The 15963-nt window shown below is 38.5% G+C and overlaps 1 protein-coding gene across 6 annotated transcripts in view; it reads left to right on the top strand.

Annotated features, from left to right (window-relative positions):
• HEATR4 (HEAT repeat containing 4) overlaps positions 1-11184 on the top strand; it is an 88797-nt gene extending 77613 nt beyond the window's left edge. For 5 of the 6 annotated variants that reach the window (XM_059914594.1, XM_059914595.1, XM_059914596.1 and 2 more), the window contains one exon: positions 10876-11184. In XM_059914594.1, the coding sequence (XP_059770577.1) occupies positions 10876-11034 (159 nt within the window). In that variant the 3' untranslated portion in view covers positions 11035-11184. Of the gene's footprint in view, positions 1-5102; positions 5200-10875 lie in introns of those variants that run through there. The other variant, XM_059914598.1, reaches the window with a different exon arrangement.
• Positions 11185-15963: the final 4779 nt, after the last annotated feature.

Here is a 15963-nt window from a genome sequence, read left to right as displayed (position 1 = left end):
ACGGATTCCATATTTAGGGGGCAGTTTACAAATCAAGTTGCCAGGGACTCCAGGAGAAAGAAAGTTAGCTACTGAACTTTTTCCTTATAGTGTCTGCAAATTGCAGTGTTCCTCGGGAGGTCCCCGTTTCTGAAAAACACGTTCCCCAGCAGCTTTGCATGAGGAAGCACACAATTCTTGGTTTCAAGGAATGCCCTCAGGCAAAGTTCTAGGTTCAAACTTCAGTCCACCTGGGTCTCTTTACAGACTGATTGAAGCCCTAAATTCCTCCGCCTAACTTCCCTTCCTCCTCTCCCCATTACAAATTTTCAGTCATTGCTTTCTCTCTGAAAATGAAGCTACAGACTTTTCTACGTGTATTCTTTTTTTATTTTATTTTTTTAATTTAACAAATGTTTACTGACTACTAAGTGACAGACTTGCGATGGCATCGGGGTGACAATCATAAAGAAGACAACGAAACAGACTATCACCTGCCTTCATGAGACTTAACGTTTCAGAGGACACGATCAACCTGCAAGGAAATGCACACTTTCCTTTTTCTTCCCTTCATCTTTGCTAGTTCAATCCAGCTCAAACTTCAAGTTCATCTCCAAGGCTACTTCTTAATTAAACTGGAAAGGAATATTTTCTGACTTAATAATTCCATATTCAATGAACATATGCTGACTCTACCTGCCCAGCATCCATCCCGGCCATCCCCCACCCCCCCCACGAAAGACACTGAATTTCCTTTGGAGAACCATCCTGTGCTGGGGCTCCACTTGGTCTCCAGAAGTGCTGCGGAGCACAGTGAATGCTCCCAGACTGTGGAAGGCCTGGAGCATCAGTGGAATCCCGTATTCTAAGGCCACAATGATTGGCTTGTGCTTAACCAAGTGACCCAAGTTTCTCCAGTCAAAGTGACTCAATGGAGCTTCACTATACAGACAGGCTGCCTAAGATTCTTTTTAGAGTCCACGTCTAGTGTTATCCTACTTCAGAAGGTCTTGAGAGGTGACCATATGCCAGGCGCTCTTGTAGACACCGGGGATGCAGAGGTGAGCGATATCCTCACTGTTTTTGGTGGCAGTTGAGCATCCATCCAAGAAATTTCCTGTGTCCCCGAGCTGCTGCGGGAGACCAACTCTGAGTCCCATGTGTTCTCTCCGAGCTGCCCATGCTGTTTAGGAAGAGCTGCGTGCAGCGTCTTGGTCCAGGGGAACTTTGGTCCCTCGTCAAGCCAGTTCACTCTGGCGGCAGGGGTGGGGAGGGGGCCGACCTGAGCCTCTTCAGGGGAATCGGGGCCATTCTTGTATTCTTGATAACTGCCCTTCCCACCCCCTCTGGGATTTTGTTTTATTAGCTACAACTTCCCTCTCCAGAATCTTCAAACTCGCCTCCTCTGAACCTTAAATCGACTTCTTAAATCTGGGCCTCTCATTAACAGGCACTGTGGTAGGCATGAGGGTGCAATTGTCGAGAACATGGTCACTGTCCCCATGTAACTATTGTTGCTTTATACATAAAGATTACTTGTCTTCATTTGAATCATTTATGATAGATTACCAGGAATGGAATTGCTGGGTCAAGGTAATTTTTGTGATTATTATAGGGCAAGATAATTTTTGTGATTATTATAGGTTTTACCAAACTCCCTCCCAAAGAGTTTACAACCTTGCAAGCAATTATAAGCAGGTTAGACTACATGGCCTCTAGGGCCTTTTCTATGGTTCTGTTTGATCTCTCAATCCTCTTCCTCACATTCCTATCCAAACCCTTGAGAAAGCATTTAGATTTTACCCCTACCCAGGTGTCGCATCTACCCTTTTAATTTCTCACATGGTCTATTACAGTGGTCCTCAAGTGGGGGCAATTTTGCCTCCCCAGGGAACACTTTGAAATATTGTATGTTAACACATATATGTGGAATCTGAAAAAATTGGTATAGATGATCTTATTTACAAAGCAGACATAGAGACACAGACATAGAGAACAAACCTATGGATACCAAGGGGGAAATGGGGGGGGGGGGTTGGGATGAACTGGGAGATTGGGATTGACATATATACACTACTGATACTATGTATAAAATAGATAACTAATGAGAACCTACTGTATAGCACAGGGAACTCTACTCAATGCTCTGTGGTGACCTAAAGGGGAAGGAAATCCAAAAAAGAGGGGATATATGTATACATATAGGTGATTCACTTTGCTGTACAGTAAAAACTAACACAATACTGTAAAGCAACTATACTCCAATAATGATTAAGAGAAAAAAAAAAAATTGCAAACTCTCCAGGCAGCTCAACATGTGGGCTTATACTGGGCCTTGATGGGAAACAATGTTGCTGGTTTCCCCTGCGGTATTCTCTGGAACTCAAAACAAGAGACCTGATCAAGAATAGGAGAGAAACTTCAGTTCAAGAAAGAAGCCTTTTGACCTAATCAAACGTATAAGCTTTTGCACAGCAAAGGAGACCATAAACAAAATGAAAAGACAACCTACGGAATGGGAGAAAATATTTGCAAATGATGTAACCAACAAGGGCTTAATTTCCAAAATATACAAACAGCTCATACAGCTAAATATTAAAAAAACAAAAAACCCAATAAAAAAATGGGCAGAGGGACTTCCCTAGTCGTCCAGTGGGTAAGACTCAGCACTCCCAATGCAGGGGCCTGGGTTCGATCCCTGGTCAGGGAACTAGATCCTGCATGCATGCCACAACTAAGAAGTCCACATGCCGCAACTAAAAGATCCCACATGCTGCAACAAAGATCCCGTGTGCTGCAACTAAGACCCAGCGCAGCCAAAATAAATAAATAAAAATAAATAAATCTTTAAAAAAAAATGGGCAGAACACCTAAATAGATATTTCTCCAAAGATGACATACAGATGGCCAAAAAGCACATGAACAAACAGGTGTTCAACATCACTAATTATTAGAGAAATGCAAATCAAAACTACAATGAGGTATCACCTCACACCAGTCAGAATGGCCATCATCAAAAAGTCTACGAATAATAAATGCTGGAGAGGGTGTGGAGAAAAGGGAACCCTCCTACACTGTACGAGGGACTATAAGTTGGTGCAGCCACTATGGAGAACAGTATGGAGTGTCCTTAAAAACCTAAAAATAGAGCTACCATATGATCCAGGAGTCCCACTCCTGGGCATATATCCAGAAAAGACAAAAACTCTATTTCGAAAAGATACATTCACCCCAATGTTCATAGCAGCACTATTTGCAATAGCCAAGACATGGAAGCAAACTAAGTGTCCAAAAACAAATGAATGGATAAAGAATATGTGGTGTGTGTATATATATATATATATATGCCATAAAAAAGAATGAAATTATGCCATTTGGAGCAACATGGATGGACCTAGAGATTATCATACTAAGTGAAGTAAGTCAGACAAAGACGAATATCATATATCACTTATATGTGGAATCTAAAAAAAATGATACGAAGGAACTTATTTACAAAACAGAAATAGACTCACAGACATAGAAAACAAACATATGGTTACCAAAGGGGAAAGGGGGGAAGAGGGATAAATTAGGATCTTGAGATTAAGATTAATATACACATTACTATATATAAAATAGACAAACACCAAAGTCCTACTGTTTAGCACAGGGAATTAGGGAATTATATTCAATACCTGTAATAACCTATAATGGAAAAGAATCTGAAAAAGAATATGTATATATCAGAATCACTTTGCTGTACACCAGAAACTAGCACAACCTTGTAAATCAACTATATTTCAAAAAAAAAAAGGAAAGAAAGAAGCCTTTTAATTCTACCTAGTGGGCCTTCTACATTGCCTCCCAAATGTTTTGCAAACTGCTGTGGGGAAAGTAATAAATGTTTGTGATTTAAAAAAAAAAATGGTCCACATCAAAAATATCTTAAATTAAAAAATACCCTTATTAAAGCCCATTTCACATTCCATCTCCTCCCCAAAGGCTCTCCCATCTCCCTAGTCACAGGAGAACTTTGGCCCTTTCACATCGCTTTAGCACATTGTGCATGTACTGGTGTATTATATATTTGTCAGATTCCTTCTTAAACTTCCTAAACTGTAAACTCCTTCAAGCAAAGGACTTCCTTATGGCTCTTTCTCTTGCTTTTAGCACACTGCTCTTCACAGAGAAGATGCACAGGAAATGTTTGTGGGAAGCAGACCAACCAGAATTGAGTCCCTGCTACTCATTATCTGTGGCATTAGCTCAGTCAAGTTACTCTCTCAGATCTCGGTAATCTCATCTGTAAAGTAGGAATAGTCATTGAACATACTTCTTCATAGATGTATGGAGAAAATAATGTTTTGTTGTGAGCATAAAATAATGCATGCAAGGCACTTAGCACAGGATCTGGTACAGATCTAAACACTTAAAAAATTGTAGCTATAATTTATTATTATGGAGCAAGGACCTGTACGATGGCTTTTGTGCCTCTGGCCTAGTTCAGAGAAACTAGGAGTGCGGGAGTCAGAGAAGTTCTTAAATTGGCCAGGATGACAGCATGGGATGGGAAGATTGATTGTTTTTGCCTGTGCCCTGTGGAAGTTTAAATGGGTCAGTGGGATCATTTCAGACAAGGCCATCGTGTGAGGTATCGCTCTGCACAAAGTTACCTGGCCAAGGGCCAGAGGAGGGTCTGAAACCAACCGATGTTATCCTCGAAAGTACTGTGCCCTACTCTAGGGCTGCAGTGTCTGAAGGAAGGGCCAGCAGAGGGGGAGCCCTCTTCCTAATTGACATACATGCTGTGTGTGTTGGTCAGACCCTGATATCAGATTCCCCAGGGAAATATTGCAAAGGGCAGGTCAAGGATGTCACTGGGAGGTTTCGCTTTTTCAAAGGGAGCGGTTTTCAATAGACAGTGGACACATCCTGTAGTGAACTGGGGGGATGAGCTATGCTTCTCTGCTGGCAAAGCTGGGAAACACTGGGCTTAGCTAGACGAGAGCTGTAAATTTGTCTTTTCCACATCCTGTACAAGTATTTCCTCCTCTTAGTCTTTCCTGTGACCTCATCCTTTTCTTTTTTCAACATTTTGTGATTTCCTCAAGTAAAGAATGTTGTTGCTATCTGTCTTCTAGTTTCCCTTGTGACTGGGAGACACCTTTTGGAGACTGACTTACTTTTAATTTCATCATTTTCCTGTGGCTCTACTTAGTTCAACAAAAGCAGCTATTAATAACCATTTTCAGAAATATATTTACTGGGACTTCCCTGGTGGCGCAGTGGTTAAGAACCCACCTGCCAATGCAGGGGACACAGGTTCGATCCCTTATCCAGGAAGATCCCACATGCCACAGGACAACTAAGCCCAAGCGCCACAACTACTGAGCCTGCGCTCTAGAGCCCGCAAGCCACAACTACTGAGCCTGCACACCTAGAGCCCGTGCTCCGCAACAAGAGAAGCCACTGCAATGAGAAGCCTGTGCACCGCATCGAAGAGTAGCCCCCGCTCCTCGCTGCAACTAGAGAAAGCCCGCGCACAGCAACGAAGACCCAACACAGCCAAAAAAAAATAAAGAAAAAGAAATATATTTACTGACATGGAATAATGTTCTCAATATATCATCGAATAAGAAAAAAAAGCAGACAAAATAAGTATTACGGTAGGATCCCATTTGGGAGATATATATGTGTGTGTCGATATGTATGTGTATTTCTATCTATACATCCATCCATATATACGTACTACTGAAAAAAGTTTAGGAGTCTTTATGCCACAATATTTAACAGTGATCGTCTTTGGATGGTGGGATTCCAGGTGATTTTTATTTTCTTCTTCTTTGCATATTTGCATGGTCTGGGTTTTCTACATTGTACATATCATTTGTGCAATTAAAAATATAGTGTTTTTTTTTTTGAATTCCCTGGCAGTCCAGTGGTTAGGACTCCGTGCTTCCACTGCAGGGGCATGGGTTCTATCCCTGGTTGGGGAACTAAGATCCCGCAAGCTGCGGGGCACGGCCAAAAAAAAAAAAGAAAAAGATATATAGTGTTTTTTTAAACAACAAACTTCACTCTCCCTAATTCATTTCATTTCTTCTGATCTCTAATCATTGCTTGCCTTGCTCTTATTTTTTTGAGTTGATATTATCTTTGTTTAATGAAAGAAATTTGACATTGAGATTATAGAAGTTACTAATTGTTCATCAGAGAAGCTGCTGTAGAAAAGAGGTTGAATAGAGCCAATCCCATGTTTAAATCTACATAGAATGATCTGAATCGTCTCAGAAAAGTTATCTCCCCCACCAAATCCCATTGTTAGATAGTTATACCTTTGGATGTCATTGCCTTTTTCATTCATTCTTTATTTAAAATTCAAATACACTGGGAAGGTGTATTAATTTGCCAGGGCTGCCATAACAAAGTACCACAGACTGGCTGACTTCAACAACAGAAGTTTATTTTCAGACAACAATTTCTGGAGGCTAGAAGTCCAAGATCAAGGTGTTGGCAGGGCTGTTTTCTGGGGCCTCTCTCCTTGGCTTGTGGATGACTGCCTTCTCCCAGGCTTTATATGGTCTTCCCTCTGTACAATTCTGTGTTAAAATTTCTCCTTTTTATAAGAACATCAGTCATATTAGATTAGGGTCCATTCTTACAATCTCATTTTAACTTAATAACCTCTTTAAACCCTATCTTCAAATACAGTCACATTCTGAGGTACTGGGGGTTAGAACTTCAACACATGAATTTTGGGAGACACAATTTATCCCATAACAGAGGGGTGATATATACTAAGTCACAAATTCCTTTAAGCACTTTTCCTTTTTGAAGGAAGGATAACATGATAAGTTGTTGAAAGGGGGATAGGGAGAAAAAGAAATTAAAGAAAAAAGAAAAACAAGTGTCCAGGGTAGTGGTTCTCAGCCCAAGATGATTTTGCCCCCCCTCCCTTCCAGGGGACATTTGGCAATATCAAGAGGCAGTTTTGGTTGTCACAACAGGGGAGATGCTACTGGCATCTAATGCGTAGAGGCCAGAGATGCTGCTAAACATCCTACAATGTGCAGTACAGCCCCACAACAAAGGATTATCCGGCCCTAAATGTACCAAGGTTGAGAAACCCTAGGATGAACTTTTGGATGACTTCATCAACATAAAAATGTGAATATCTTTGATCCAGTAATACTGCTTCTAGGAATCTATCCTACAAAAATATTCACCCATGTGTACAAACATATATAGAGATAGAGAGAGAGATAGAGACAGAGATATATACAGATGCTCATTGCTTATCATTTCAAAATTGGAAATGACTCAAATGTCGACTAAGTTTCAAGAATTCTTGTTAAAAATAATAACTAGGAAAGACGTTGAAAATATATTGTAAACTGAAAAATCAAATTGCAGAACAATATATATGTTGTCCCTTTTTTAAAAAATCCATATACATTTATATATAGTTTCTTTAAAACCACATATGTTTTATTTGTGTGTGTGACTGCACAGTTCAATATCTGAAGTCAGAGGTTGCCTCTGGGGAATGGCATTATTGGCAATAGAAGAACTTTCATGTTTAACTTTATACATTTCTGAATAATTTTGCTTAAGACCTCAAGGATATAGGACTTTGCTTTGGTAAATGTGAGACAGATTACAGTCTAACTTTGAGACTACTGACTCACTAATTTGTAAAACTATTTTACCAAATTACTGTAAATTAGGGATCAACAAATTATAACTCTCAGGCCAAATCTGGCCTGACTCCTGTTTTTACACACCCTGTGGACTAAGAATGATTTTCATATTTTTAAATGGTTGAAAAAAATCAAAAGAAGAATAATATTTTCTGAAATAAAATTTGTACAAAACTCAAATTTCAGTGCCCACAGATAAATTTTATTGGAATACAACCACACTCATTCATTACAAACTGTCTGTGGCTACTCTCATACTACAATAGCAGAGCTGAGCAGTTTTGACACAGGCCATCAGGCCCACAAAGCCTAAAATATATACTATTAATATTTGGCCCTTCACAGAATTCTGCCAAGTCCTGCAGTACATCATGTAAGATGCTGTCTAGGATGTTGAACTTCCAACTCTTTTGCTCATGGACCCTCTAAAAGAATTGTGAAAAGCTATGTCACCTCTTCACTTTTTTCATTGACATCAAACATTTTTTTAAGTTTAAATAGACACAAAGCGTCTAATTTCTAACATCTACATAGTCCAGCATTTATATATATTGATATTTTGAATTAAAACTGTTACATCACTTTAAAATGCATCCAACAAAATCTATAACAGTTTGATACCTACCATCATCCATTTAAAAAAATTATAAAATAAACAAGCTCTTCTTTGAAGTTGAAAATTTAATATCTTTTTTTAAGCTTACATTTCCATTTTGAAATAACTTCCAGACAGAATTTTATTCTAATATACTATATGTTTATGCTTGAAAATATTTTTCATCATCATAACACTGTCTCTAACAAAAATATGTATTTAAATTGAGGTTACAGTTATTTTCTCTTGTCATAGTCTGGGTTTTTCCTGGGATTCCCTGACCTCCTAAATGATTTTTTTTTATTTGTATTCATTAAGTTTCATTCTTGTGCTGTATAGTTCTACGGGTTTTCACAAATGCATAATGCCATGTATCCACCATTTCAGTATCATGCAGAATAGTTTAACCATGCTAAAAATCTTCTGTGCTTCCTCTTTTCCATCCTCTCTTCCTCCCCGCAAACAACTGACAATCAATGATCTTATTATCTCTGTAGTTCTGCCTTTTCCAGAATGTCATATAATTAAAATCATACATATGTAGCCTTTTCAGGCTAACTTGTTTCACTTAGCAATACATATTCAAGGAGGTTCACCCAAGTCTTTTGTGGCTTGAGAGCTTATTTCTTGTCTGTGAACAATATTTCATTGTATGGATGTACCACAGTTTGTTTTTCATTTCACCTACTGAAGGTTGATTCTAGTTTTTAATGATTATGAATAAAGTTGCTACAAACATTCATGTGCAGGTGAGACTTACTTTTTATTATGACTTCATTTTTCATTTCAAGTATAATATTCAAAGAATATAATACAAGTAATTGACAGAGAAATACATCTTGAAAGTCAAAATTAAAAGTTAAAATTAAAATGATATGGCCCATCACAATTGATTTATTCAATTTTTTAAGTAATGAAAAACAAGATAATAAATAATGTGTTGGTTCTTATTACTTAAATAGCAAAAGTACAATATAATATGTAGCTGAAATTGTAAGTTATTTGTGAAATAAGAAATATTATACAAGGCATGGTGTTCTTTCTGCATATATGTAAGTGGGCATATATCAAACTTTGGGGTTAGGCTTTTGAGATTGATTAAAGAATAGTCAAGTATGGGTTGGCCAAAAAGTTCGTTCGGGTTTTTGTAGCCTCTTATGGGAAAAACCCGAATGAACTTTTTGGCCGACCCAATATAAAAAATCAGAAATAATCCCATTAAATTCATTAGACATCATAATAAAATTTTTCCTATTTATTTAATGAAGGAGGAAGATATATACATACACAAGGGACTTCCCTGACTGTGCAGTGGTTAAGACTCCATGCTTCCACTGCAGGAGGCACAGGTTTCATCCCTTGTCGGGGAACTAAAATCCTGCATGCTACACAGCATGGCCCAAAAATAAATTAATTAAATTAAATTTTTAAAAAATTCACCATTTGTAGTACCACTACAGGTTTGCTCCCTGCAAATACACAATTCTGATGTATTCTATTTTGCTTGATTCCTATCACAAAAGAAAAACATGGTGCATTTATTTATAATGCAGTTTTCCTGCACCACCACATTCTGGTAAGGAGCTCCAAAGACTGCAAAAATTCCAAATTCAAACCTGGTCTTTTTGTCAATGTAGGTGATAGTATGTATTTTAGTTAACAGTTTGGGGACTTCCCTGATGGTCCAGTGGTTAAGACTCCGTGCTCCCAATGCAGGAATCCCCGGTTAGATCCCTGGTCAGGGAAATAGATCCCACATGCCACAACTAAGACCTGGTGGGGCCAAGTCAATAAATATATTATTTTTTTAAAAAAACAGTTTGTTAACTTGATTTTTAAAAAATATTTATTTGGCCGCGCCCAGTCTTAGAAGATCCTGCGGCACGCGGGATCTTTTAGTTGCGGCATGCGGGATCTAGTTCCCTGGCCAGGGATCAAACCGGGTCCCCTGCATTGGGAGTCTTAGCCACTGGACCACCAGGGAAATCCCCACTAGCTTGATTTGTAACATTTAAATATTTAGACGTTTAGTAAATGGGATTCCATTTGTACTTTGGCCCTAAGCTAAGAATACATTTGGAAATGAGATAGATAACTCTCTTACTATTCCATAGAGTAACACAGAAACCTAGATTAACATTAGAACAGCCTAGATTCCTGGGAACACTTTAACCTAGGTACAAACTCAACCGTGGCCATCACTACTTTGGTTTATAAGGTGAAAATAGAGCAGCGCTGTGTCCCCAGGGGCTGTTCACCCTGAGTGAATCCACCTTAGCACACATGAAGAATAAAGCTCTTTAGTCATTGCTACTGCAGTTCCCATAGCTGCTGCTACTACTACATATTAATAAAGACATAGGAAACACAGGCTAACCCCAAAGATCACCATGTGGAGGTCCAAGCCTTGGGTGGGAAATTCAGGCATATTCTCCACATTAGGCTGCTGACTGCAATCAAAAGAGGCAGGTCTTGGACTCATAGATTCTATTCTCTTATTTATTATGGTAGTTCACAGAGCTATTCTGATAAAACCATGGCTGAAGAGGCTTTCTCTTTGGATCTGTCACATGAGACCACATTTTGCACACGCGCTCACATGTTAATATCTCTCTGCAGCCTGTGAGGCCCCGCACACCAAATCCCTGGTCACAGAGTCCAGTCCCGGGCCTAAACACAAGAAGCAGAGGTCATTCATCACTTGTCAAAGATCTACGCACTGCCCGGGAAAAAAGGATTGCGATGGGACCATTTGGATCTGACAACCAAGATCTCTAGCTAAGTAAAAACTCAAGTTTTTTCCAGGGTCATGTCCTCTTCCCCTAGAAGGAAAGGTAATTATTTCTAGGATGAGCCCTTCTCTTGCTCCAAGACACAGGCAGCCGTGGACCTAGTCACATTCTTCTCTTTAACTGATGTTGTGTAATCTCTTTGTCATTATATTTATAAAGAAAAATCTGTTTAACAGTAAACCTGGCTCTTCAATGTGCACCATTTACACAGAGGGTTAAAGAAAATTGACATCACATTAGGTGACAGTCCATATTTTTCCATAACCCAGAAAAGTCATATACTAAATATAGGTCAGAACTCCAAAGTTTACTAGAATAGAAATATTCAAAGACCCAGAATCTTTTGTAAGCTATACAAAGAGCCCTTTGAAACCCAAACTAGAATCCCATTAGTCTAGGAAAGAAAATCTTAAGTGATGTTTTCTATCTACAAGTCTAGTCTTGTTCTAGAGCAAGTTCTTTAACTGCAGCCCAGAAGGCAATAAGGAAGCCACGTCACTGGACTATTACAAGAAAACAGAGCTAGTACAATATTTTCCACCTTGTACTGCGTGGGTGGGTGTGAATACTTTTAGATCCCTAGGAAGCATTGCTGCAGTTTCACAAGGCTGATTAGCAATTCTCATGAGCCTCCTTAATGTTAATGTTACTTAATGCTTAAAAGATTATGGCATCATGGGAGAGTTACCAACTGTATCTGTATCCTAAGCTGGGATCCTGTAAGAGCACACAATACCCAAAAAATTGCCATGGAAGAGGAAAGATCCAGAACTCATAGTAGTGTGCATCCAGCTTTCTTTCCTAAATATTAATTGCTGTTTACGCCCTAAATAGCTTTGGGACATTCAGTGATTAAAATAAAGCCAATATGAATCTCTCTCTCCATTTTTCTCCCCCTAATCAGATCCTCTCTTCTGGTTGCACTGTTATGATCAGAAATATAAAAAGCAATAATTTCCACTATGAACACCTAGCAGCTATTGAACATGGGGGAAAAAAGGACTTTGGGGGATATCAGTTAAGTATGTAAAAGAAAATCTTCCCTTTTCCTGACTCATGTAACCCATGTTTTTATTTATTAATTTACACACATCATCCAAGTTAAATACTAATCCAAAAAGCACCATCACATACATCAGAATTATTTCCACATCTATCAAGTCTGAAGATTCTGAGATCTGGCTGCCATGAGACATTTGAGACAATAAATAATTCTGTATGAGTACTTTCTCAGCCCCTCTATCTTTGACTTTGTCATTTCATAATGAAAGGACTTTATTGTGCTCTCTGCATCACTGGCAGGAAGAAGAAGCCTGAACGGAACCCTTCAGTCAGTCAGCAAGGCCAAACAGAGGGTCTGTTAGGCCTTCGGAACTCTGGGAGATGTAGCAGAAGCAGCAGAAATGGCCCTTGTCTTTGAGGAGTGTACAAAGGGTTCTATAAAATACACATATAAGAACCTTTGAAAGACAGTATGCTTAATCTAGTAGGAATTGCGGGGTACACAGCAGATGTGTTGTAGGAGTCCAGGGGAGAAGGGCGCTGGAGTAGTCATGGGTCTCAGGGATAGCACGAGCCTTAGATAGAGTGAGGGGAGGAGGGAAGATCTTCCAGGTGGGGGAAGGACAGGCGAAAAGCTGGAGGACGGAACTCGGCAGGGCTCCACGACAGCTCCATTTTCCTCTTGTGTTTCCAAATCGGTTCACTTATTGCTTCACAGTAAAGAAGCAGGTCATCCATTCTCCTTGCCCCTGTGCTTTCTAGCTGTATCTATTCATGTTAATAAACTGTTATAATGACAAAATATTCCAGAGATCCTTACCTGTCCTACCAGACTGAGGCAGTTGTAGGAGAGTCTTCCCGCACAGAATGTTTCGGCTGTCTCCTTTCCATTGCTCCTCTTTCCATTTTTCGTCTCCTTTCTTCTGCCACAGACATTCGCTAACTCCACAGGTTGATTAGACAAGGGATTGCTGCCTATCCTACTTTAAAAGGAAGCTTCTGTTTGGCCCAGCTTGTGGGAGAAACACTATGCTGACCTTCTCTTGGTTGAGATCTAGAGAAATTTTCCATTTTTCAACAAAGATTCGTGTCCTTATTAGTTTACATAGTCCATCTAAGTTAGCATCCCTTAGTGAACTACATGAACAGAAATCTTCCTGACCAGACTAACAACAAAGAGGCGGCAGTGGGTCAGAAGGAAAACACCTGCGTTAGAATTTATTCTCTCCCATCCCACAACCTCCCATTGGTTATCACTTAATCCTCCCACTCCATCGCATCCTTTCTGGAAGAGCTATACTGTCAGCAAATAGTTACCAAATGCATGTATTATATTTAGGCATCATGGCTGTACCAGGAAGTGTAAGACAGTTTTTCTGACTCTGAGGAGTTTGTTTTCTTACTGGATAAAAGGGGCTCATTTGTTGGAGGCAGCAGCATCAGGGCCTCTCAGAAGTCAAGAGTGAGCTGGATACTCTAACTTTTTTGAGACTTCAGCTATATTTTTAAAAACGAAGTGCCAAAATGAAATTTTTAAAAATACAGTAGGTTTTTAATGTATACACTTAAATTATTGCTTTTAACACAAAAAATTACAATGACTAACTTTTGAAACAATGTCAAAAATCTAAATGAACATGAATGTTCACAGCAATATTATTCATAATAGCCGAGAAGTGGAAACAACCCAAATGTCCATCAACTGATGTATGGATAAATAAACTTTGGTGTATCCATACAATAAAATATTATTTGTCAATAAAAAGTAATGAAGTACTAGTCCATCGACAGATGAAAGGATAAAGAAAATGTGATTTTATATATATATATATATATATATATATATATATATACATATACACACATATACATGTATACCCACATATACAATGGAAATACTACTCAGCCATAAAAAAGAATGAAATAATGCCTTCTGCAGCAACATGGGTGGACCTAGAGATTATCATACTAAGTGAAGTAAGTCAGACAGAGAAAGACAAATATTATATGATATCACTTATATGTAGAATCTAAAAAAATGATACAAATGAACTTATTTACAAAATAGAAATAGACTCACAGACATTGAAAACAAACTTATGGTAACCAAAGGGGAAAAGGGGTGGGGAGGAATAAATTAGGAGTTTGGGATTAGCAGATACACACTACTACATACAAAATAGATAAACAACAAAGACCTACTGTATAGCACAGGGAACTATATTCAATATCTTGTAATAACCTATAATGGAAAAGAATCTGAAAAAGAATATATAACTGAATCACTTTGCTGTATACATGAAACTAACACATTATAAATCAATATACTGAAGTACTGATAAATGCTACAACATGGCTGAACCTTGAAAACACTATGCTAAGTGAAGGAAGCCAGTTACCAAAGATCACATATTGTATGACTTCATTTATATGAAATTTCCAGAATAGACAAATTTTTTTATTTGTCTGTTCCTTCTTAAACCAATCGTCTGTTGATGCGCACTTGGGTTATTTCCATGTCTCGGCTATTGTAAATAGTGCTGCTATGAACATTGGAGCGCATGTGTCTTTTCAAATTGGAGTTTTCAACTTTCCCAGATATATGCCCAGGAGTGGAATTGCTGGATATATGGTAGCTCTATTTTTAGTTTTTTGAGGAACCTGCATACTGTTCTCCATAGTGGCTGCACCAATTTACATTCCCATCAACAGTGTAGGAGGGTTCCCTTTTCTCCTCACCCTCTCCAGCATTTGTTTTTTATAGACTTTTTCTTTTTTTAACATCTTTATATAGACTTTTTGATGATAGCCATTCTGATTGGTATGAGGTAATGCCCAATTGTGGTTTTGATTTGCATTTCTCTAACAATTAGTGGTGTTGAGCATTTTTTCATGTGCCTGTTGGCCATCTGAATGTCTTATTTGGAGAAATGTCTGTTTAGGTCTGCCCATTTTTTGATTGGGTTTGGGGTTTTTTTGATACTGAGTTGTATAAGCTGTTTGTACACTTTGCATATTAACCTCTTGTCAATTGCATCATGTACAAATATTTTCTCCCAGTCCATAGGTTGTCTTTTAATTTTGTTGATAGTTTCCTTTGCTATGCAAAAGCTTATAAGTTTGATTAGGTCCCATTTGTTTATTTTTGCTTTTGTTTCCTTTGCCTTAGGAGACAGGTCCAAAAAAATATTGCTACGATTTAGGTCAGAGAATGTTTTGCCTATGTTCTCTTCTAGGAGTTTATGGTGTTATGTCTTATATTTAGGTATTTTAACCATTTTGAGTTTATTTTTGTATATGGTGTGAGGGAGTGTTCTAATTTCATTATTTTACATGTAGCTGTCCAGCTTTTCCAACACCACTTGCTAAAGAGACTCTCTTTTCTCCGTTGTATATTCTTGCCTCCTTTGCAGTAGATTACAGAATATCAAATTTATGTAAACAGAAAGTAGATTAGTGATTGCTTAGGGCTGAGAGAGGTGGGAATGGGGGAGGGAGAGTTGGAGAGGGGAATAGGAATTGACTGTTAATGGGGTTTCTTTTGGGGGAACAGATATGTTCTAAAATTAGATTGTGGTGATGATTGTTCAACCTTGTGAATATAATGAAAAAACATTGCATCATACACTTTAAGTGGGTAAATTGTATAGTATGCTAATTGTATCTCAATTCAGCTGTTTTTTTTTTTTTTTTAAACTTGTATTCACTGTCATGAGCTTGACAGTTTCTAAATACTTGAAGCTTTTCTGATGAGATTGGTGGGGATCTGAATGCGTGGGATTTTTTTTTTTTAATTAATTAATTATTTATTTATTTATTTTTGGATATGTTAGGTCTTCGTTTCTGTGTGAGGGCTTTCTCTAGTTGCGGCAAGCGGGGGCCACTCTTCATCGCGGTGCGCGGGCCTCTCACT

Source organism: Balaenoptera ricei, chromosome 2 (genome assembly GCF_028023285.1).
Source record: "Balaenoptera ricei isolate mBalRic1 chromosome 2, mBalRic1.hap2, whole genome shotgun sequence".
Lineage (NCBI taxonomy): Eukaryota > Metazoa > Chordata > Mammalia > Artiodactyla > Balaenopteridae > Balaenoptera > Balaenoptera ricei.
Note: the sequence above shows the minus strand (reverse complement) of the source record. Positions and strands in the feature narration are given on the sequence as shown.